We start from the raw sequence: 24,039 nt of genomic DNA, 5'->3' as shown, positions 1-24,039 counted from the left end.
AGCTACCCAGAGCTACAAACATTAATTCGTAGGGATTATTGTGGCGAATGTGCACTAATGCTGGAAGTGCATCCCTCTCTTCATTGTTTTATACTTTTTTTGTCATGTTTCATATTGGCCACATTCATCCCTGCAATTCAGCAAACTACTGGCATGACCATCTCAACAGGAGCGCACCGTTATTAAGTTCCCATTGTTGTTTGATATCTTGCACCTTTCTGCGTACATTCAGAAATGAAACGGAATTGTGCTTTCTTGGATGCTGTAGTGTTCTGTTGCACTTTTTTTTTTCTTCTGTCTATATCCAGTCATGCATGATGTGGTCTTACACTGCCATGCTGACATGTTTTGATATTCTTGCCCACACGATGCCATATTGTGGTCGTTACACAGTTTATCAACATTAGAGGAGGCACTGTTCAAGATAGATAAGCTTGCAGGCCACACGTGGGTGAACCAAATTGCATTGCCATATGAACTAGCCGCTCAGCGACTCCCAGTTTTCAGGCGAGGCTCAGTCTGTGTCAGTTTGCGCACCTTTGTATGAGGGTGTCCACCCAGCGATTCTTTTTCCGCCGCTGACGATAACAGAACAAGAATGCGAATGTTGCCTATTTTAATATACAGTGAAAGGGCAAACCTTGTCCAACAAGCAATGCGCACTACGCAAGCTTACAAAGATCTTGGCCTGTTTGCTGTTTCTGTATGCGGTGTACAATTTCACACAGCGCGTGACACGGGCTTTGTGTGAAGGCACGTAGTGGAAACATTGTATACGGGGGCGTAGCCAGACATTTTTTTCGGGGGGGGGGGTGGAGGGTCGACCATACTTTATGTTCGTGCATGCGTTTTTATGTGTGCGTGTATATACACACATGCAAAATTGAAAAATTTAAAGGGGGGGGTGTAACCCCCCCCCCTGGCTACGCCCCTGATTGTATAGTATGTAGTTCGGAAACCAGATTACTAATTAAGTTACCACAAGTTTGATCAACACTCAGAATCGTTCACCAACTTCTGTCATTGGCACACGAAGCTGTGAACCTCTCGCAATGCCATATTTTCTTTCTTTTTTTCGTTACAAAGGCAGAGGTGTTATAGTTACAAAAGGTTGCAAAATGGTGCTTTGGGGAGCAGTACTTACCGTAGTGGATTGTGCTGGTAACCTGTAATTCAGGAAGCTGGTCGCCTTTGCTGTCTCAGCGATTGCTTGCATGTTTAGAGAGTCTTTCACGTTTTGTCCTGCGAATTTCTGTGCTTTACAAGACTGCTTTGAAACTATACATTACAGGTTGTACTGGAGCATGTATGAGCAAATTGTGATCGAAGCCTAGAAGTTAGTATGGCTCGCTTGCCCCCCCCCCGAACTGTTCCGGGATTTGATAATGGGATTTGATAATGGCTGATAATGCAGGTGCCAAACGTTGCTATATAGGACACCAGTTTTACCAATAATTAATTGTAGCTTTAGCAGTGGCTAGATGCTAGATTACCTCTAGAAGATGTTAATTGCTTGCTGCCAAGACTTTGGCCCTTTACCTTGGTGGACAATGTCGATGCTATGCAGCGAAAGTATGGTAAGAACGTTGTCATAATGTTTACGATTTTTCTTTCTTTTTTTCTCCTCTGAATAATGAAAAATATGCTCTGTAGACTTGCACAGTAGCTGCAGCCTCAACTTTGAACAAAGAAGTTTCGGCAGGAAACATGTTTAGATTTCAATAATCTCTGAGCTGCTCTGAATGCAAGATGCGAGATAAGGCTCTGTTTTTTTGTAAATAACACGCAGCATGCCTAACTTGGCTGCATCAAGCCATAGACACAGTAGTGTGGGACCATGTTTCACATTTGCCAGTGTCGGAATTTCGTACAAACCTACTTGAAAGAATACCGGCACTGTGATTTGTCCAGCATCCTTCGGAATAGTAAATGCTACAGGCTTTGAATTGGAACTTGTGGGCTTGTGTGTTGACTAGGCTCGTGCGAATAGTAAATTTTAGGTCCGAAGCGAATTTCGAAGCAAATTCGAATAGTTTATATCACATATTATAAAGAAAAATGAGCATATCTGTCATGACCCAACTAACCAGTGCAGTATTTTTAAAGTTGAAACAAGGCATATGCATGTGCCATTATTTTTGGTTCAAAGGGAAGTGGAAGCAACTTTGAGTAATAGCAGGATTTGACTTTCGGTAGAATGCAAGTGATAACCTGTAAAATATGTTACGTTTTAAAATTTAGTATACTTAGAGCATATAAGCCTGGTATAACAAGCTTCTAAACTTAAAAAATTATGAATCGATGTCAGGGTAATACAGTAAAACCTCGTTAATTTGCAGTCTGTTATTTCGAAATCCCGCATAATTAGAAGGATTTTTGCGGCCCCGTATTTTGCAATGTAAATTTGAGTGGATAATTTGAAGCGCTGGTCAGTACCAGCTCGGTTAATTCGAAAACTTTGGATGCCATGTGCCAATTCCCCGATCCCGGTTTAGCCGCAAATGTGCAGAAACGATGGCCCTTAGGAGCCACAAGGCAATGCAGTGTAGCGATGCGAAGTGCGTTTCGGCATGTCGAGCCCGCGTTTCAGAGGGGGAGTGGAGAGGGGATGAAATGGGAGAGGGGAAGTGGAGAGGGTTCGCGCATGCGCAGTAAGGGTGGTCACGCCGCAGACCACCGGCTTGAACTCCGCCATAAGATGCTTCGCATCTGAAAACTAAACAAAAGGCGGTCTCGTGGTCAGCTGAAATGTGCGCCTGCGGAAAAGACATGCTTCACTGCAGCGCAGCGGTGACACGTGGGCAGCATGACGCATGCTTCTCTCAACTTCAGCGCGTCATGATTTACCCATTCTTTCTGGGAAAATAGAGAAATTAATAAAGGGTGGTCTGACGAAATTCGCGATGTATGCGAACCACTGATTGGCGGTTGTTCCGGCAATTTGCGCACTTGCACTGCTGGCAGAGTACTTGCCTACAACGCCTACTTCGAAAACTCAGTTCGAAAACTTCAATGATCATCATTTCCACTCAGAACACATCGCGAATTCCATCACACTGGTCATTATTAAATTCTTTATTTTACCAGAAAGAATGGGCAAATGGTCGCATCAAGACGCGCTGACGCTGCGAGGAGCAGGTGACATGCTGCCTGAGTGTCACTACTGTGTTGCAGCGAAGCACGTCTTTTCCGCAGGTGCGCATTTCAGTTGATCACGAGACTGTTTTTTTTTCTCTCGTTTTTTTTCTTGCGCTGGCAGCAGCGAGGCCCGCCGTTTCCCCGGTTTAGCGGCGAAATTCGGACCAGGCATTGCTGGAAGACAACCGTTGTAGCCGCAAACTAGCAGCCACAGCAAACGAGCACCTCTGATTACTTCCAGTAATTGAAAGTTCCTTGCATCCCACTTTTTGTATCTTTGGTCAATTCGAAAACCCGCTTAATTAGATTTTTCACAGTCCCAGTGACTTTGAATTAACGAGGTTTTACTGTATGTTCATTTAAACTTGAAGCGGGGCTTCGCGGCAGTGCGGATTTCTCCTGGAAAGATGTACTCACGATATAGCACATCTCCACTGCAGTGAAACCACCTTTACAGGAGGTTACATGCGGTTTATATATGTCTATTCGTTCATTTCGAATACTTCGAAATTTCCTAGAATTTAAATTCGTTTCGAAGCGAATTCGAATACTGTAATATTCGTTCGAATATTCGAAATGCTCGAATATTCGCACAAGCCTAGTGTTGACTTATGAATTTATTTCTTCAGAATGGTTGGTTCTGGATTTAGTATAATGCTCGGCTCACTTCATTGCTGAGTAGCTGCAAGAAAAAATATGTGCTTTTTTAAGTTTTAGTGTACCTTTGTATGCACTGTGTCATTGTGATGCAGCTGCAGTGCCAATGGTAGCAACACCACATACGTGAACCGACAAACATTATTTCGCAGCTTGAAAGTCCCGACTTAGCAGCGCTTTACGGTGTCTCCGACAGTTCGGTTACAAAATATAAATGTGGTCGAACCTTAATACAGTTCTAACTCTAACAAATTGATGCCATGCTCGAATTATTTACCGTAAAATCCCGAGCAAGCGCGCCCCCCTCCTTTTTTCGGGAGATTTTAAATATGTGCCAATGACCGAGCAAGCGCCTTCCTCTCCCCTCCCGCCATTTTCACTGTTTCATTCACTGCACTGTTTTTATTCACCCAACGAGGGCGAATAACGACAGTGAATGCATGCGTATTCAATAAAGCATTTCACGGAAAGCACGTGCAGCTCTTCCGCCGCCACCTTGAATTTTGATCCATGACCAAGCAAGGGTCCCCCCTCCAAATTTGTTAGATTATCTTTTATCGCGGGGTTGGGGGGGGGGGAGCACTTGCTCCAGATTTTGCGGTAGTTAAATTGGGAAGTTTGTGAAACCTCGAAAGGAATTTTTATGTCCTTTGAAATCTAATATTATATTGTAGTGATACCCAAAAGCTACAACGGAATTGCATTTGCTGCTAATCCACTCCTGCGCATGAGAAAAGTCAACAAAGGCGGTCGAAAATTGGAGCCGCCCATGTCCAGGCAATGGAGGCCAGGTAGACAAGTCGCGTGAAGCTTATCACAGGCCCCCAATATGGAAAGATGGGGAGAACGAAAGTAGCGATTGTGTGAGCAGGCCGAGCAAGAAAATTGTGAGGAGACGATCAGTGCCATCCGTCGCATAAGCAATGAAATAACGAAAGCAACCACTCTAGTGTTCCTGCGGGATCATTTAGAGGGGCAGCAAACCACCGCCATCCCTAGCGCCATCTGGCACGTAAGAGCGTTACCAACTACAGAGTCTGTTTCATGCACGGGTGTGGCGTGCAGCCACGTCGAAATAAAAGTAGGGTCGTGACTTGGGTGACTAGATGTTTTACTGGAATAGCGTTTCAGTGCACGCTCAAAGAAAAACCAGTCTTTATTGAAATTTGAAAGAAATCTCTTTTTACTCACTTGTTTCAGGAAAAACTTCATTAAATCGTGTTTGGAGCCAGGTTAGCTTCATGAATTTGGGTTGATGGGAACATTGAACGCTATGGTACATAGCGTTCAATGGTTACATGTTGGAAGGTGGAAATTTTTTCATTAGATTGGGACTTCATAAAGTCTAGCTTAACTGTATATTAAGCCTATATGCCCACTCAGCTTACCTGGTGTTGCAAATTTTGTTTACCAGCAACACTGAGGAAGAGCCAACTGTACTGTGTATTCTAAACAATTTTATGTTCTGTAAAGTGGAAGATCATATATAATATATTTTACAGTTTGTTTATTAAGGAGAGTTTCTTAATGTTGCATACAGAATGATTTGACATTTGTGGGTTTATTGTAGGCAGATCTGGCTTCCGCAGTGTATTGTGCCAATTTTGCAGCCAGAAAGGGGCAGCAGGTAAGTAGTCGCAGTCACATTGTGCTGTGAGCCATCAGCTGAACATCAGCTGATAGCCTGTCTCATTTTGACAAAGAGTGCAAGACCATGTTGCCCGAATCCGCCATGCTAGCTGTTGGCCATTTTAAAGGGTTCCGAAGCATACGAGAAGTTCTAATGGCCTGAAGAATCGAGAGAGCCCTCCTGCTCACCCTCCAGTTGTCCAGAGCACCATCACGGCTGTACCACTTATGCAGTGGACGCAGAAAGTGGCTCTTAAAATTTATGTCCGTAACACTCTTACAGTAATCCATCACAGCTCACGTGAGTATCTACGGCAGCCTATGGGAAACAAACAACCTTTGCCAATAAATTCTTCAGCCAAAAAGTGTACGTTTATCCACATATCTTGTGCCTCACCCGCGCTTTCTTGTTTTAAACGATTTTAAAAAATGGCGAGACTGTTGAAAGTCTTGCATGCCCACCACATTTGCACACTATCTTCACCTTTCTTGCATGCCACCAGAACAAAATAAATGTTAGCTTTGCAGTTCTATAGCTATAGTGACTGTAGTCATTAGGCGCTTTGGGTGAAGAAATGATGTGTGCATTCCAGTCTGACATTGTAATGGAGAAAGATGATGTGGTCTGCCCATTGTTTTTAGGAGCATATGTGGTAAATCAATGCTATTCCCCAACAAAGGATTACAATTTACAATGTTATAAAGTCGCATTAAATGTACATATCTAGTAGTAATTAAACCCAATACAGTGAGCTGATGTACAGAAATTGATTTAAATGAATTACTAGCAAAGCCTAAGAACCACACAAATTTAAGTCCATCAGTACAAAAACAAATGCCTACAATCGCTTTTATTATTGCGATGGCAGTTATGCTGACGCTCCAGCCATCAAGTTGGCCATCACTGCCTCGTTGGCTTGTATAATATCCGACTGCGGACAAGCCAAAAAAACTGCAGGCCTGCGCTGAACACTCGGCACAGTCACTGCTGAAAGCTGGAGGAGTGGCCTTTCTAGAGCCTGTTGCAAACTCTCTTGCGGCGGCTGCTACAAATACAGTTACAAGGTACCCACTTTGTCATAAATCATAATTTTGTGAAGTAGAGAAGTACGCACTACGCCATTATTCATTCTGCAGAAGAACAAGGTACTTGCTACACATCTGCAAGGCATTAAGTGTACTTTGTTGATGCTGTGGCTGGTGATCCTTGTGCGAACTTGTGCAATTGAATTGTGCCTCAATGTACTTCTTGTCATGGTGTCATTGTGCATAGCCTAGGGCTCCTCAATAAGCATCGATACCACAATAACTAGGAAACAGGAATCCCAAGGCTGAAGCTGTGACTGACCCTATGTGTACACGAGACTTGGTCCGAGACGACATGAGGCACGAAGAAACAATTTCCCGTTTCACTAGTGAGGCAAGAGAGGAATCAAATAGGAGCAATAAATTTCTTAGATCGCAGTTGTGATACAGGGCGCAATATAAAAACCAAGAGCACTCACGGGAAGTTGTATAATGAAAAATGGAGTGAGCATTATCAGCTGCTGTGGTACTATTTGCATTAGTTGACAGATATGGTAAATAATCCACAAATCTATCCACTTGTAACAGTCCTGACTCTGTTCTTGCAGAAGCAAGCAGTCAGAGGTATTTGCTAGAAGGGGTACCACACACAACCCAAGATAAGTATACTTATGTATGGAAGTTGTCAAAACTAGAAAGTAGAAGCCAGGTAGCAAGCTAAAAGCTCTAGAAATCCTTCTGCCATAAGGCAGCCAATATGAAATGAAACAGCTCCATAAGAGTCAAATGCTTTCCAGGTGGTTGCCGTCCCGGTCATGCAGTAAAAAATTTATGTTAATTTCTTAAAGGGGTCATGAACCACTTTTCCAAGTAATGATCTAATGTCCTCTGTACCGGAGTGTACTGCCTCCCGAATCGATTGCCGCAAAAATTTCTCGAATCCGTCAAGAATCAGCGGAGTTACGGGGTTTGGCGCACGCTCCCAGCGTATTCTCTCTTTTCTCGTGCCGACGAGCGCACTGGAAGCTAGACAGGGAGGGATGGCATGGGGGAAAGAAGTTACGCCAGCGCGCGTCATGAAACGCGATCGCTCTCCCACTGTGATTCGCTTGCGCGAGTGCGGCTACCGTGTACTGAGGAGTGCGGCGCCGGCAAGTGGCGGCATCCCGCGGCAAGAAGCGCATCTGTCCGAACGCCGCTCTCGATTTACGTCGGCTATCGGCCAATAAGCATGCTATGTCTCTTGCGACGTACAGCGGACCGACGCCCCGCCCACCGACGAGAGTGAGAACCGGCCTCTGTTTGAAAAGAGGGTGCCTGGGGAAACGGCAACTTCGCGCTCCGCTTGTGGCCATTACGCGGCGCGCACGACTGTAATATTTGGCAGAGCAGTTCATAGCCGTGTCAGCTTTCCGCAGGATGTGTTTTTTCAATCAGCCCAAGGGGTGCTTCATGACCCCTTTAATGCCTACTAACAGCACAGAATTTATCTCTTGAGAACCATCTTGAAGATTTACATGAGACTATCTGAATGTGAGTACGAAAGGGTCATTGTGAGAACTGGTAGGAGCCTGTTAGTGCAAAAATTTACTACTGTAAAATCCCGAGCAAGCTCCCCCGTCCCTTTCTTGGGACATTTGAAGTATGTGCCGCCTTCTCTCCCGCCATTTTCACTGTTTCATTCACTGTTTTTATTCGCCCTCGTCGGGCGAATAAAAACAGTGAACACATGTGTATTCAATAAAGCCCTCCAAATCTTGTCAGATTATCCTTCACCGTAAGTAGGGGCTCTTGGGATTTTACGGTACATACGCAGTACACAATGCATGATCAAAATGCTGCCACATTAAAGGTCATCCTCTGGTTATGAGAAAAATAAGGACTTCAAATGCTTTGTTTTCAAACAAGTTTATTACAACATTAAAAAAGTTCCAACAAAGTGCCTGAATTCTGTCTCCTTTACGCAAGAAGTGATTGCATGGTTTATTCTATAGTAACCGAGCTACAGCGAGACAAGCATTAAGACTACAAAATCCACTCGTATTTATACACAAATGCATAAAGCAACTAGTGCCTGCGCAAGCCGACTTTGAATTCATCTTGCTATCTTACAACATTTATCACTAGGTATCACAGCCACATTTAGTTTGATCAAGTTACCGACTATGGCATGCGCCCACTTGGGTTGTCATGAGCATGTGTATAGGTTACGTTGCGAGGCCACTCCAGTGAGTGAAGAGAACTCGCAATGGGCTTTCTGCTGCAGCATGCCTTGAACCATAAAGATTGGGAAGTGTGACCGTTCTCCCACACTAGAGCACTATGGAAATGAAAAAATAAAAATATGAAAGCTTCTCATAAGTCTTCAGTAAACACTTTGTCTAAGACTTCATCACGTTCGACATAGATTGCACCTTCCATGCTTCCAAAAGCTTTGTCGCCAATCATGCGGAGTGTTAACACGTTGAGGCCACATGGCCCAGTGGCAGTTGTTGGCATGTGCAGTGGTCTGAAACTTTTGATAAAACATTGAATTTAATTGGGGTTGTCAGAGTTAAAATGCTAAAACTGATTAAAATGATGCATGCTAAAGCAGGGCAAGTATCGCTACACCCTTTGTGAAGGACAACTACGCTCACAATGGTGAGTTTAAGTTCTCCAAGTCGTCCAGGATAAACTTCATGGGTGGACACCAAAACTCCGTGTCATCCCGTCCTTCTGCAAGTATGGGCAAAAAGAAGCGGCATCTTGTAGGAACCAGAATATATAGGGGTTGCAAATGGAACAAGCCTAATCTACCGCAGCAAACACGAGAATGTTCGATCCACACCGCCTCAGAAAGGATATCCGAACGTTTTCCGAAATACTAATTTTCAACATTAACTGTAGGTCCGGTAGCTCAAAACAACTGAAGGGATATCCCCAGCCTTGGAGCACGCTAAGTACCTAACTCAATATAACAGCTTTTCAATGGCCAGCTTATGTTTCATTTCCGGAGATAATTCTGTGTTGTGGCACCATGACCCAGAAGGTAGCCACACGGGAGCAAAACAATGAGACGTTTCAGTGCTCAGACATCTGCTGCGCGCATACATTGGTCATTACAAGCATCAACATAAGAGGTGAGCGAGCGAGCGAACCAGAGGGAGTGCCAAAACGTAGGGTCCCGAGCTGGCAAGTGTCAACACAGGTGTTTTATTACACATTTTTTGTATTCCATCAAATATGCCCATTCATGGTCACAATGCAGGTCTAAGTAATGTTGATGAAAAGCCAATTTTAATGAGCCAAGCCAAAATGGCAACGTAATGCTCACACAGATTAAGTGCAAAGCGATCAGAGGTTTACTATAAAATTAACAGACACAATGGTGTGGCATATAATTGCAGTGATCACTGTGACGGTAATGTGGATTCAGACGGAATTGATCTATTGGCGCAGCAAAAGAGTCTTTTCATTGCGGCTAACAGCGCGAAACACGTATGCACGATGGAACTAGAAGTGGACACAACACTCTAGTTCCATCGTGCATACGTGTTTCGCGCTGTTAGCCGCAATGAATCTACACCAACTCGCCCAGTTTTCCATCCTACTTGAGTCTTTTCAGCTTATACATTATGCACCTTGTCAACAAAGGCTCCCTGGGCGCCGCCATGATCCCCACATTTGAGCTGTTGCTAATATGCGTGACCCCCTAAAAATGCACTGCCGACCAAAGCTGTGACGTCAGCTTTTGTGCTCCATACAACAGTCCAGAAAGGAGGTGATCCTTCTCTGTTGAAAAGGTCTATAGCAGGGGTCTCAAACATGCGGCCTGCGGGCCTCTCGCTAGCAGCCCATGGCTTCACACGGAATAGTTCTGTGACTTGGCTAAATAGTACTCGCATTATTTTCTCGCCTACTGCAAGTAATAGCACTTTGTTCGGGTAAGCTTCAGAGATGGAACTAGTCTCAAGCATTTTTTTTCGTGAGGCACCCCATACGGTCACTATGAGTGGAAACATCATCGTGGAACGAAAACTCGTATTTCACGTGAAAACCAGCATCCAGATTTGAGTCCTTGTGGAAATCAGTATCGGTTTTTTTAGAAACCCGACGTCAAATCCCCTTCAGATTCAGAAATGACCCATATATGGGATCTGGGAAAGGCGTTCTTTCAAGTGGCACAGTTAGGTGACGTTTTGTTCAAACTTTCTCTACCCCCTTCCCCACTCCCGCCATCTTCACTGTCCCGGCCCCTGTGGGACAAAGTTTTGCGACTGCCGCCCGCTAGCTGAGGTGAGTTTAACACCGCTAGTCTATAGGGACACTACAGGGGGACCACAAAAGTCAAATACCATTTTCATGCTGTTTCCTACAGGCAGTGGACGGAGAACCAAAAGTTTTTCATTATGGAGGAAATTTTGCTGCAGCAAGATTCAACTGCAATGCATGTAACATGCCAATTAGACAATCTTGGATGGTCATTGAATTCTATACTAAATGTCATAACTGAAGATAAAGCAATCAGGGGCCATTTGAAGCAGCCTGCTAACTGCCACACAAGCCAAATTATACGTACCATCTATGGGAGTCTTTGGGGGACTTGCCTGTGGAATCTCCTGGTTTGCTTCCTTTAACGGACTTCGCGGTCCAGCACCTGCAGTGTGCGAGCTAAAAAAAGTGCACGGAGTGTCTCATACCACTGTACTTTTGCCGTCAGACTTTACGTGAACGATGGAAACGGACCTAGCAGCCTTTAAAAATGTGGACTGTAAGGAAGCAACATTCCATTAATTAATAAGTCTGGACTGGTTGTCACACAGTATTAATGAAATGTAAAAATAGCATGAAACATACAAGGTGGTTACTAAGAGAAGCAACACAAGCACTTGTGCAGTGCTTTTGTTGTCTGCCTATGTAGGCATCCCTTTTAACTTTTTTTATTAACATTGAATGCTTAGGAAGGAAAACAGAGGGATACCAAAGAGTGCACCTGATAACTAATTACCTATACATCCGAGCAAGCAATTTCAGCTCTATTAGTAGATTTCTATTTCCAGTAAGAAAAACAAAATTCTTCACAGCGACAGGAGGCTTGATAACTACAAAAATTATATAAAAATGAATTTTTCTGCATTAGCTTGCCATGAAGCCCGGTTAATAATTAAAACAAAGCTTTCTTAAGCCACTTCCACTCACTTTGACATACATTAAATCAAGTAGTTAACGACTGGAGAAGCGGCGAAAGGCGGGCTAGTTGGTACATAACTAGTTAAAGACCTCGTGCAAGCGCAGTATACAAGTGCTCCGATGTAAAGATTACAGGAACTGTTGCACAGTTTTTGAAAAAGTGAGCTTTCCTAAGAAACTGTTCTCAAATTTCCTGCATTTCATTTGCACCAAGGAAAACAATTGAAAGCAAGAAGCAATCACTTAACCCCGTCACGCATCACTGAAGTCATTCTTACGCCTTAAAGTTTTCCCAATTTCATCAGGTCACCTAGTTCTTTGAGTTTCTTGACTTCGGTCTTGCTCCCTTGGCGCCATGTCGTAGCTAACAGATACTGCCTATCTGCCCGACACGTTACATTGCCTGTGCAACATTGTTAAGAGAATGATTATTTCTGCATATAGTACATGCTAAGAAAATCGGAGGGAATCTAAAGGCCATTCAGCTTTGTCATGAGGAAGAATAAAGACCTGGCTGTCAAAAAAAAAAAAGGGTGGGGGGGGGAGAACATGGCAAAACAAGTTCATCATACATTAGAATAACAAGGAGCTGAGCTAGTTGGTACGTATTCATGTTAAAAAACTGGGCTCTCGTCTTATATACCAGTCATTGGCAGAAAAAAATAAGGAAGTCTTGCAACAATGGGCAGCTGAAGTCAGAAGCCTCCATTGCCATCGTGAGCATCAGCAGCAGCAGGCTGGCGGCACCGTTGGGCAATGCCATTTTGCTTTTTCTTCTGTCAAGTGTGGCTGCTTCGGTTATCCGCTGGTTTTATTTTTCTGTTTCCTTCAGAAATGAGTGGTAGCCGACGGCAGTTTACGATAGGCATTAAGAAAAAAGTTATCAAGTATGCCGAAGCGCACAGCAACCTGGCGGCACAACGGGAATTCGGTGCATCGGAGAAAAGCGTCCGATACTGGAGGAGCCAAAAGCAGCGCATCACATCCTGCAGCAACCAAAAAAAAACTTTGTTTCGTGGACGGACTGCAGTGCAGCCCGAAATGGAAACGCTACTCGCCGAGTTCATCCGGGAGCTGCGTGAAAGGTCGCTAGCTGCGTGACAGCGGAGTGCATCCGCGTGAAAGCTCTCGAGATAGCGCGCGACTCTGGGCTCAGGAGGGCGCAATTCAAGGGCTCGCGAAGCGGAAGGGCTTTGCGCTGCGGCGGCGTAGTTCCGTGTGCCAAAAACTGCCCGAAGATTTCGATCACAAGCTGGTCAAGTATCAGTGCTTCGTCATACAGCTTCGTCAACAGCGTTGCTACATGATGGGACCCATGGGCAACGCTGACGAAACTCCGATCTGGTTTGATATGCCCTCGAACACAACTGTGACTGCTAAAGGATCAAAGCAAGTGAAGCTCTTGACAACGGGCAACGAGCATTCACGATTTACAGTGATGCTCGCGTGCACAGCCGATGGAAAGAAGCTGCCCCCTTATATCATTTTCAAGAGAAAAGGGCTACCGAAAGAAGACTTTCCTCGGGATGTGATCGTGAGAGCTAAGGAAAAAGGGTTCATGAATGAATCCTTCATGCTCGAATGGATCCAGCTCGTGTGGAATCAGCGACCCGGTGCGCTTTTTCAGCGACCGAGCATGTTGGTCCTCAATTCATTTCGAGGCCACCTCACGGCCGATGTAAAGGGAGCCCTGTCCGATGGCAAGACGAATCTTGTCGCGATCCCTGGGGGACTAACACCAATCCTCCAGCCACTGGAGGTAGTGCTCAACAAAGATTGCGTGCGCGAGCTCTACAATGAGTGGATGCTGGGTGACAATCCCAAGACTCCCGCTGGCCGCCTACGATGTCCACCTCTCGCGACCGTTTGTGGCTGGGTGTCGTCAGCATGGAAATCTCTCCTGGAAGAGATGGTGCGCAAGTCTTTTCGCAAATGCTGCATCAGCAACGCATTGCATGGAACGGAGGACGATGCACTCTGGGACGTTACTAGTGACAAGCAGGCGTCGTACGACTCAAGTTCGGACGAGTCTGAGTGACAGCACTTTGTAACCTTCTGGCGTTTGACTACATATCAGTGTCCAATTAAAAAGAAATGTCACCACAGTGCAGCTGGTTGTGCCGCCTATTTATCAAGGTAAGGGTGCGCCGCGATACTTTGCGATTTTTTTTAATTTCTTTTTTGCAGATTCAAAGTTTGGGGGGTCGACCTATATTCCGGTCCGACTTATATTCCGGTTTTTACGGTAGGTGCGATATATGCGACATCTTTTGCAACATGCACATACGAAACGAAATTGTCTTGAATATCAAATATAGTCAGAGACATTCCATGCTTTTATACGGTTGGACTAAACTAGCCGGCTACTCCTCTTTGCTCTCTGATGTGTGCCGCTCTTTTTCAGAGTTTATTTTTCGGGGGAAATTCGGCGTTTATCGGAGTTTATTTTCATAAATCCTCAATTATCCCAAATTTGGAGTTTAATTTTGCATTATTCTCAATATTCCAATGTCTCAGATGAAATCAGTACCTGAACATGAAAACATCAGAATGCACGAAGCATATTTCAGTTGTCTGGAAGGTTTGAATGCAAAAATGCATTTATACACACAAGCACAAATACTACTCAAATGCAAAACACATACGTTTGCGCGTATTACAACCTCAAAGCTTGTTGTAATAGACGCAAGCACACTTTACGAGGTCTGTATAGTATATTCGATGGCGTCTGGTGCGCCCCAGTGCTGCCAGGGGACCACATATTAAGATATCATCTCGCGCTCCCGGGAGCCCTACATACTGCCATGTGCGTTTCTTATCACTTTTGCTGTATTCGGTTTTCGCCCACGAAGACTGTCAGCAACGCTCAGTGCAAACGGCGCCTCATAGTTCGAGAAGCTTCGAGATTATTGTAGATCGTTTTGTTAAGATTGCGCGCAAGACGCGAACACTCGAGCTTATTCTAGAGCTTTCGAGACAACCAGCGATAACACTGGAATATTCGACGGCACATGTATAAATGCTGACGCGCTTCATCACTTGTCAGATTATCGATGACCGACGCTCTGTTAGCCGCTATCAGTGTACAGCGTGTATTGCTGTAGGTTGACTTTCCGTTTCACAGCCACAAGTTCGGCCAAATAAAAAGTTTCATTTTGGTCACGCCGCCTGCTTCCTTCGTCAGCGTCACGACCTCGTGACAATATGTTGACGTCTCTCGCTCCGTGCGTGACAAGCCCTTTGTTAAATGTGCGATAGGTGTGGTCTACGATATACTGTTGATGTGAGGTAAACTTTATATTGGCCAAACCGAGCCGATGTGTTAACGACCGCTTAGAACATGCCCTTTCCAGAAAGAACAGAACAGGATCATATTCGCCGTTAAAGTCGGAGTACATATTCGAATCGAAAAAATTTCACCGGCGAGTGTTTATCGGATTTTTTCGGATTTATCCAAAAACACACAGTCCTATTCAGAAGCGATTGAAGCACCCACCTTAGCTCAGCCCATGGCTGTTGTCTCCTTTGAGCAGATCCCAGTCGCTGGGTCTCGAAGGAGAGGGAGGCCTTGCGCTGTGCCATCTGCAGCTCCTCTGCAAGGGCCTGTTCCTTGCGACTCTGGACAAAGTGGATGAGCCGGGCCCCTTCCCGTGAACGTGGGGTCATTGCCTTGAGTCGCTGAGCCAGGGATGCGACGGACTCGGTGGTGGCCAGTGTCTTGGCTGCGGCGGACCCAGGTGGCTGCTGAGCTTCGCACCCTGCCAAGGTTGCTGTTGCAGTCGAGCTTACACAGAGAGGTGTAACTGTTGGTCAAAACATGAAGACTGTATTTAATCTTATGTTCAGTTCTAACGTTAAGATAAAATCTTTTGGACGTAACATTTGGGAATATCCGTTTATTGTTATGTTGAAAACTTCCAAACACTGTGAATAACACTGTGCTATAGGTACTAGTACTTTTTCTTGCATACATGCATGGAAGTGCTTTTCTGAATTCAAATATTTAGCTATGCATTTTTTTCATGTTTGTAACGTACGAGTCACTGATTAAATTACGAGGTTTTACGTGCCATAACCTCCGATATGATTATGAGGCACGCCATATGGAGGGGGGGACTCAATATTAATTTTGACCAGCCTGGAACTCCTTAACATGCACCTAAATCTAAGTGGGTGATTTATCATTTCACGCTTGTAGACATGCAGCCACCATAGCAAGAACAAAAGAACAAAACTGCCGAGTGGTTATGTTCCTAGGCATTCTACGCGCCTTAGTAGGTTAACCTCTTAAGTGCCGATTAAATTACGAAAAATTGTTCGAAAAGTGACAAATTTTTGTATGATGTGAAATGCTTCAGTAACATGTTCAAAACAGAAGAATACTTGTGAAAACATTTTACGACACATAAAAATGCTTTAATCATCACATTTCACACTGTCACGTCATACCCAGGCCAGTAGCCAGGAATTTTTTTCGGGGGGGGGGGGGGGGGGGCGCACTTGCTGATGGCCTTGAAGAACACCAATTTTCGTTATTTATTTTCGGTAAAACACCCCCCACCATCAGAATTTCAGGGAAGTGGTGTAGTGGGGGAGTGCCAGGGGCCCTAGCCCACTCCCCCCCCCTGCGGGCCTGGTAATACCCCACACCTGGGGCATTTGATGTGTATTGCGAAAGAAATTTCGGCAACTCCAGGAAGTAAGGGTTCCATTCGACATCCCATGGACAAAATGTACCATTCCTCGATATTTCAATACAAACTAGATGAGGCTACCACCCTTGTGGGTGCGTTAAAAGCACGGCACTGCACCATGTTTGTTTATAACGCATGGGAAACGCAAGGTGCGCATATCGCCGTTTAGCGTGCATACTCTCATTCAATAAAGGCGTCAATCACGGAAACCATGCTGCCATCTATGTTTTAAATAAGAAAACACTATTTTACGAGCTGGGCTCGTCAAAAGCCTCTTGAAGCATTGCTGAAGAGCCATGACGAGTTTAGGCCGTTATAAGCAAAGAAGTGATGTTTGCTCATGACGAGCTCTGGTCATCATAAGCGCTTAAGGGGTTAAACATGTCACATACCTGTCAAGTTTTTATCCTTGTTCTTCAACTGTCTGATTACAGCAATGAGCTGTATTTCCCGCTTTTTGGCAGCTTTCTGCTGAAGCTTGTACTCAGACTCCCACTCTTGCAATTTTTTCTTGTACTGGTCCATGCTGCGTAAAACCACAACCATTGGCAGATTACTGCTATTACACAGCTGTGTGATTGACCAAAAGTAGTTCTCTGCGAATAGTAAATTTTAGGTTCTAAGCAAATTCGAAGTTAATAACGATATGGTCGAATAATTTCGAATTGAATAGTTTGAATAGTATAGTGTATAAAATATTACAAAGAAAAATGAGCCTATTTGTCATGACCCATCTAACCTGCACAATATTTTTTAAAATTGGAACAAGGCATGTGCGAATGTCATTCTTTTTGGTATGAAGTAAAGTGGAAGCAACTGAAAATAGCAGGACTTGAATTTCAGTAGGACGCCAGTGATAATCGGTAAAACATGTTATGTTTTAGAATTTACTATACTTAGAGCGTATTAGCCCATATAACCAGCTTTTAAACTTACAAAATAATTAATCGATGTGAGGGTAATATGTTAATTTAACCTTGAAGTGGGGCTTCGCGGCAGTGCGGTCTTTTCTTGAATAGGCATTTTCACGGCATAGCACTCCTACACTGCAGTCAAACCATCTTTACAGGAAGGTTACATGGGGTCTAATATGTGCCTATTCGTTCATTTCGAATAATTTTAATTTGTGTCGAAGCAAATTCAAATACAACAACATTCGTTTGAATACTCGAACTACTTGAATATTCGCACATGCCTAAACAAAAGTCAACTCATTGGAGGGGCACAGTGGAAAAAAAAACGCCAGGCCTGCGCGGAAAGCGCAGCACAGTCACAGTGAAAGCTCAGAGAGCGGAATTTCTAGAGCCCATTATAAACTCTCTTGTGGCTACTAATACAAGTACACTAGCAACATACCCACTACGCCACAAATCAATTTTTGTGAAGTTGGGAAGCACCCACCACGACATTACTCATCATTCTGCGGAGAGGCGAGGTACCAAATGTGCAGTTTCTTTATGTGACGGCTGATGACGATGAAGAATTATGACTGAGCCTTTTGTAATGGGTTGGAAGCTTTAAAGGACCCACTATTTGCGTAATTCGCATTGTGTGACGCCCGGTCGTTATTTCTCTCTCCCACCACGCTTTTTAACATACGTTAACGTGAGAAAGAGATAGAGAGAGGGGAATTAACTTCATTGAGACCCCGAGGAAATGGATCATGGGAGCCTTATGGGCTTCCTTGGCAACCAGTAGAGGTGCACTTGCGAGGAACCCACTACGCTATAAATCATCAAAATTTTTGTGAAGTAGGGAAGCAGCCACTACGCAATTTTTCGTCATTCTGCGGAGAACTGTGGCACCTGCTAAACACCTGTAAGGCATTATGTGCACTTTGTTGATGCTGTGGCTGATGATGAAGAATTTTGGCACAGCCCTTTGTAATGGGTTGGAAGCATTCAGTAACCCACTTGTTGCGCAATTCGCATTGTGTGACGCCTGGTTACAGAATTCGCGTTGTGTGACGCTTGGTTGTTATTTTACTCTTCTACCACGCTACATTACATATGTTAATGTGGTTCCTTCTCGACATGAAGCCTGTATAGGGTCATTTTGCAAAGCATTTTCAAGCACAGGCATGGCTCTGAGGTAGAGCACTGGGCTCCCACGGAGAGGGCCCGGGTTAGAACCCCATTTCATCCTGGAATTTTTTTTCTTGTTTCGTTTTTTTTTCTTATATCGAGCGATAGTGGTTACGGACACCGGCGGAGGTGGCGGACAACTACGGCGCCAAAAACAGCCCTTGTTGTGATCTCATAACAGCTTTCACTGTAAAAAAAATGGTGTGTTTCTTGTTGTGTGATATGATACTGAAAACAAGATTCACCACTTATGCAAGCAACAGCACCTGCAAAAGAAAGAGAGAGAGAAAAAAAAAGAAAAAGCACTAAAATTTAAGTCTAAATAAAATGAAACGTTAAACACACGGCTATAGTTAAAATTTATGACATTCTTCCATTTAGAAAGCTGGAGTACAGAACCATATAACACCTGCTTCCAAAAGAAAGCAAATTTTGTTTAATGCACTGTGGAAATGGTGTCCTTTTTTCTACAATACGCTTTGAAACTGCAGTAATTAGGGGTGTGCGGATATTTCAAACCTTGAATATTCAATTTACAGGACACTTGTATGCATAGGTCAGCTAAAAATGTGGAGCGCAGTCAGACTCACTCATGAAATATATTTTGCCCTAGAGCTCACTCAGACTCAGACTCGTCAAAAGTTTCCTCAACTGTACTCAGTCAAACTCAGACTCACTGAAATTTTTATCAGCCGGACTGACTCTGACTCAAACTCACCAAAAGATTACTCACTCGGACTCACTCAGACTCACACTCACGGCTCTATCCGAGTGTGAGTGAGTAGACTCACGAGTCCGTTAGCGTATCATTGGCTTTTTTGACCATGGTGTCAATGCTCTTCAACACCAATATCTCTCATAATTGGTGCTCTACTTAGCACTTTTGATCTCAAACCTCTAGATATGAGTTATCAGTGGCTGCAATCCAGTAAGGACATTTTTATTGAAAGAGGTGATTCACACGAGATATCTTTATCAAGAATTTCCTCTGAAAGAGTTTGCAAGAGGAGAGGTCAACCTGCCCCTAACCCCCCCCCCCCCCTCTACATTCCTAACACCTCTGATTAATAAATATTGAGCTGGCGTATGAATGCTAGTGCTTTGAAGTACTGTGCGAGTCTGCGGGAGTATAAACGAGAGCCAACATAACGCTGATAGTAATGCTGAAGTTGTGTAGATAGAACGACAGGTCGGCAAAAAAGTGTGGAGCTCTTTCAGACTCACTCAAGAAATATATTTTGCGCTTAGGGCTCACTCGGACTCAGACTCACCAAAACTTCCCTCAAATGGACTCATTCGGACTCAGACTCACTAAAATTTTTCTCAACCGGACTCACTCTGACTCAAGCTCACCAAAATATTACTCACCCAAACTCACTCAGACTCGCGGCTTGATCTGAGTCCGAGTGAGTCGGAGTGAGTCTCAGTGAGTCGACTCATGAGAGAGTTTGCCGACCTATGCTTGTATGATTAAAAATATTCGAACACCACAAAACTTCATAACAATTATTGAAATCAGCACAAGGAATTACATAGCTGCACTAAATTTCACCAAATTTGATGCAAAAACAGGCAAATTAGTTTCATTACCACATTGCTGATTAATTACATTCGGTTGGTTGGTTTGTGGGGTTTAATGTGCCAAAGGGACTCAGGCTGCGAGACACGCAATAGTGGAGATTTACAGACAATTTCAACCATCTGGGGTTCTTTAACGTGCACTGCCATCGCACAGTGGGCCTTTTGCATTTAGCCTCCATCAAAATGCGATTGCCGTGACTGGCATCGAACTCTTATTTTGCGTCAGCAGCACCATAAACACTGAGCCACTGTGATGGCGATCCGTTTTATAAATTATACTCGTAATAAATTTCCTTCACGGCACATATTTTACTCCCTCATTTGCACCAACAGAGGCGACATTTTAATTTTTAGGACAATGCTATAATAATGACGCTGAGGTGGTCATCAGTGGCTAATTGATTTAGCGGCTCTGGTTCACTAAAAAGCTTATGAATGCTACGAGGAATGCAATTTTGCAATGGTTTACAGGTATGAGATGACAGGCTCAAAGGATAAAGAAATAAATGTACCGATGCTCCACGAGGCTCATTTTCTGAGTGTTCCAGATGTCTGCTTGGACAGGGGCAGACTTTTTGAGCTGCAAGTAAAGATAGGGCATTTCACGGTTACAAAATACAGTGACAAGCAAGTGCAAGAGGCACTACCACGGGCAAGAAAATTATTCAAGTCACGGAGAAAGAATACCTAAATAAAAATGCAGAAGAAGAAAAGAATGACAAAAGTAAAATAAATTTGCTTCATTTCACCAGTCGAGTAAAGGATATCAAACAACACTTTAAAGGAAAGGAAACGGAAAAAAATAAAACAAGGCAAGCAAAGACAGACTTAACAGGTGGGACAAATTTCCATACCAAAAACATGAACGGCTAAGAGCACAGAGTGGAGAAAAATGTTGCAGCAGAAACTGTCTGTTATGAATTATCACTGTCAATGCGAATGGCATAGCAGCTACTCAACGACTCCTTCAGCGTCGTAAAAATGAGTCAAGCATCTCAACGCGAATAGTGTAAAGGCTCATTCACACCTGCCACTAGCACGGGTCGCGCGACCAAGTTAGTCACAAAGAAACTACTTTGGCTCAGTCGCTCGCTGTTTGATTTTTCAGTCGCACGATTGCAATCGTAAACCTCAGAACCAATCACATGTGCAAGAAAAGGACATCAGCATATTTAGAGGGCAATGGCAACATGAGCCACATGAGAGCAGATGTGAATTCGGTATGGCAACGGGTATATGTCTCACTCAGGTGTGAACATAGGTCGCCGTGAGTTTGTTGGTTGCCAGTCGCAAATGGTCGCGCGACAGGTCCAAGTCTCAGGTGTGAATGAGCCTTAACGCTGACCTGATGACACTACCTCAGTATTGTGAAACTGAACCAAGCATTGCAACATGCTGGCTTGCATGGAGGATGTTGCTGAGGAAGATATCAGAGTTGCGAAAGCCCGCCAGGCATCTGAACACATGCGCTTGCATAGTGATCAGGCCTTTGGCATAGTGGTTAAAGCCCGGGGCTTTGGCACTACTACAGGCCCGCAGCTCAAATCCTACCATTGGAACACCTTTGTGTTTATCTGGTGTACATATGCACAGCACTAATGTTCCTCTGGGTGTGTGTGCCTGTGCATGTGTACATGTGGGTGGGTTTGGGTGGGTGACATCACACCAGAAGGTCGAACATACACCCATCCAGAATCCATCATGCAAGCCAAAGAAATGGTAATATTTCAAAACAGACAACGACGATGTCAAATCAAGTACCAACTGACTGTAGTGAAGGAATCGAAATTCAAGTAAACCTGTAGTCTATGCAGAACAGATAACCTCTCTGCAGAATACAACATAAAAATACAAAACATTTGTTACTTTAAAGTCTGAGCTGTTATGAGCAGTTATTCCCCTAGTTTATGTGATGAGCATGATGCAGCCAATATCACACATAAACCCAAACAAATGTTGAAAAGAATGTGTTATGATCGCATGCTAAAAACGGCGAAGCACTAGGGATCGTTCGGTAACCGTGAATCTCCTGTGACATTGCCCACTCGCGCATGTAAATGAGTGACAACGTGTGTGTACAGTTTTAATGTCATGGTGAATGTTTTATTGGTCATAACACGTATGTCGTGTTCAGTTGTGGATTCCATTTTGCCTTCATTATAACTGCTTTGTGGTCCGTGAAATGTAGAGCCAATGGTTCTTTGATCGGTGGCAAAGATGAGGTAGTGCGGCGACACGCCTGAGAATGGTCTATTTTGGGACCATGGGAGCGCTACGCGCGCCCTGTAGACGGTTTTGCACATGTTCTCACCTGTTAATTGAGTATGGTCTATTTTTAAACAGTATGCGTGCTATGCTCGCTCTGTAGACTGTTTATGCACAGCTGTTTTGCACCTGCGCTTCGACTGTAGACTACGGCGGACGGACGGACATTGTGAGGTCTTAAGGTGCTTCGCCCCTAAAAGGGCGCAAGAGACACTGCAGCCACCTGGCACCTGAAGTGAAAAGGACGAAGACCTGAGCTTTGGTGTGCCTACCTTTCTTGAGCTTCTGCTATACTAGACTGCTCAGTGTTGATTTTGCTACTTATAATAATAAACACCTACACTTGCTGTAAAAGCAAAAGCGGCAATGCTTATGCCCTTTTTGCCATTACACTGGGCAAGGGTCCTTACCGTTTCGCTTTGACGGAGCCAGGCTTTTGTTCCAAAGGCTGCAGTTGGCAGCGCCGGAGAAGTATAGTCTGCTGCCTTTTGGTGACCAGCCGATAAGGAATCACAGCCTTCCTCTTCATTGAATTTACGTTGACTAGCCTTGAGGGCAGCCAGAAGATCCCCGCCAGGTTGGCCAAACAGCTGACGCCTTGTGCTTCTACTTGCTGTAGAAGGTGTTGGAACATCTGGCGTCACCAAACTTCCAGGCCTACCTGCTAAAATGTTTCTGACAGAGAACATGTTAAACTGGCTACTGCCATCTTTGGCAAATTTTTTATTAGATGATTTCGAGGCAGATGTGTCCCGAGACTTCTCAGATGCCTTCACCGGCGACACGTAGCTTCTTGCCACTGGAACAGCCTGCACCTCAGAGCAGACACCTGAAGATAGAGGAACTTGGCAGTCTGACTGAGTGGAGCTATCACAGAAGGAGCGCGGCGTAGTCTGCACACTACAATGTGACATGTCGCCTCTAGCAGGTTCATCTTGTGTTGAACTGTCTTGCACAGATGGCATGACTTGCACACTGCTATCTTTGAGATCGCAAAGGCACTGTTGTGTTTGTGTTGCACACTCTCGTACCAGTAATGTGGCCTGCACCCCACAGTCTACAACTTTGGAAGCTGGTGTTTCCCTTTCACTGTTCTGCACTAGCAACTCACACTGAACAGCACAATCTGTGGCCTCTTTCCTGGTGAGCTGCATATCTACTTGTGAAGCACAGCTGAGCACCTCTGCCATGACCTGCACTCCAAAATCTGTCCTGTAATCCTCAACCAAAGATTTGCTCACTTGTGAGGCATAGTCTTCAACATCTGGAATGGCTTGGACACTGCAGCAGGTAATGCCTGGCATCACTGTCTGGGTTTCAAAATCTTTCCTATATTCCTCAACCAATGATGTGCTTACTTGTGATGCATAGTCGTCAGTGTCTGGAATGGCTTGGACACCACAGCAAGTGCCACCTGGCATCACTGTCTGGGTTTCAAAATCTGTCCTGTATTCCTCAGCTAAAGATACACTCACTTGTGATTCGCTGTCCATTGTGACTACGCAGGTTTGAACACCACAAGCCTGCAAAAAACGACTCTTCACAAGAGGCACCTGGTCACTGACACAAGCAGGCACACAGAGAGCCTCCTGCTTGGTCAGCTCCATGGCACTAAATTCTCTTTGGTAGGGCTCAGTCTGAACGCCAAACTCAACAAATTGTTGAGAGTAGAGACAGCAAGAGATTGCTGCATCTGTGAGCTCAGGTCTTTCAGGTGCCCTTTCAAGTATCTTGCAGCAGGGACCTGTTGTCTGAACTCCTGTAGAGCTCATGAAACTTTTCGCGTGGTAGCC

The 24,039-nt window shown here is 44.5% G+C and overlaps 2 protein-coding genes across 7 annotated transcripts in view; both read right to left on the bottom strand.

The window, feature by feature from the left end:
• The window catches only part of LOC119387696 (kinesin-like protein KIF27), a 124,227-nt gene that overhangs the window by 44,140 nt on the left and 56,048 nt on the right, over nt 1-24,039 (bottom strand). The gene's annotated exons all lie outside the window — the stretch shown is intronic.
• Nucleotides 8,388-23,878, bottom strand: LOC119387697 (uncharacterized). Its single transcript, XM_037655178.2, has 6 exons — nt 22,657-23,878; nt 20,494-20,561; nt 16,709-16,842; nt 15,119-15,425; nt 11,012-11,103; nt 8,388-9,168 (listed from the first exon to the last, which is right to left on the bottom strand). Exons 1-6 carry the CDS (start codon nt 23,851-23,853, stop codon nt 9,086-9,088), a joined length of 1,881 nt encoding a protein of 626 aa, XP_037511106.1. The 5' UTR covers nt 23,854-23,878; the 3' UTR covers nt 8,388-9,085.

This window comes from Rhipicephalus sanguineus, chromosome 3, assembly GCF_013339695.2.
Source record: "Rhipicephalus sanguineus isolate Rsan-2018 chromosome 3, BIME_Rsan_1.4, whole genome shotgun sequence".
NCBI lineage: Eukaryota > Metazoa > Arthropoda > Arachnida > Ixodida > Ixodidae > Rhipicephalus > Rhipicephalus sanguineus.
Note: the sequence above shows the minus strand (reverse complement) of the source record. Positions and strands in the feature narration are given on the sequence as shown.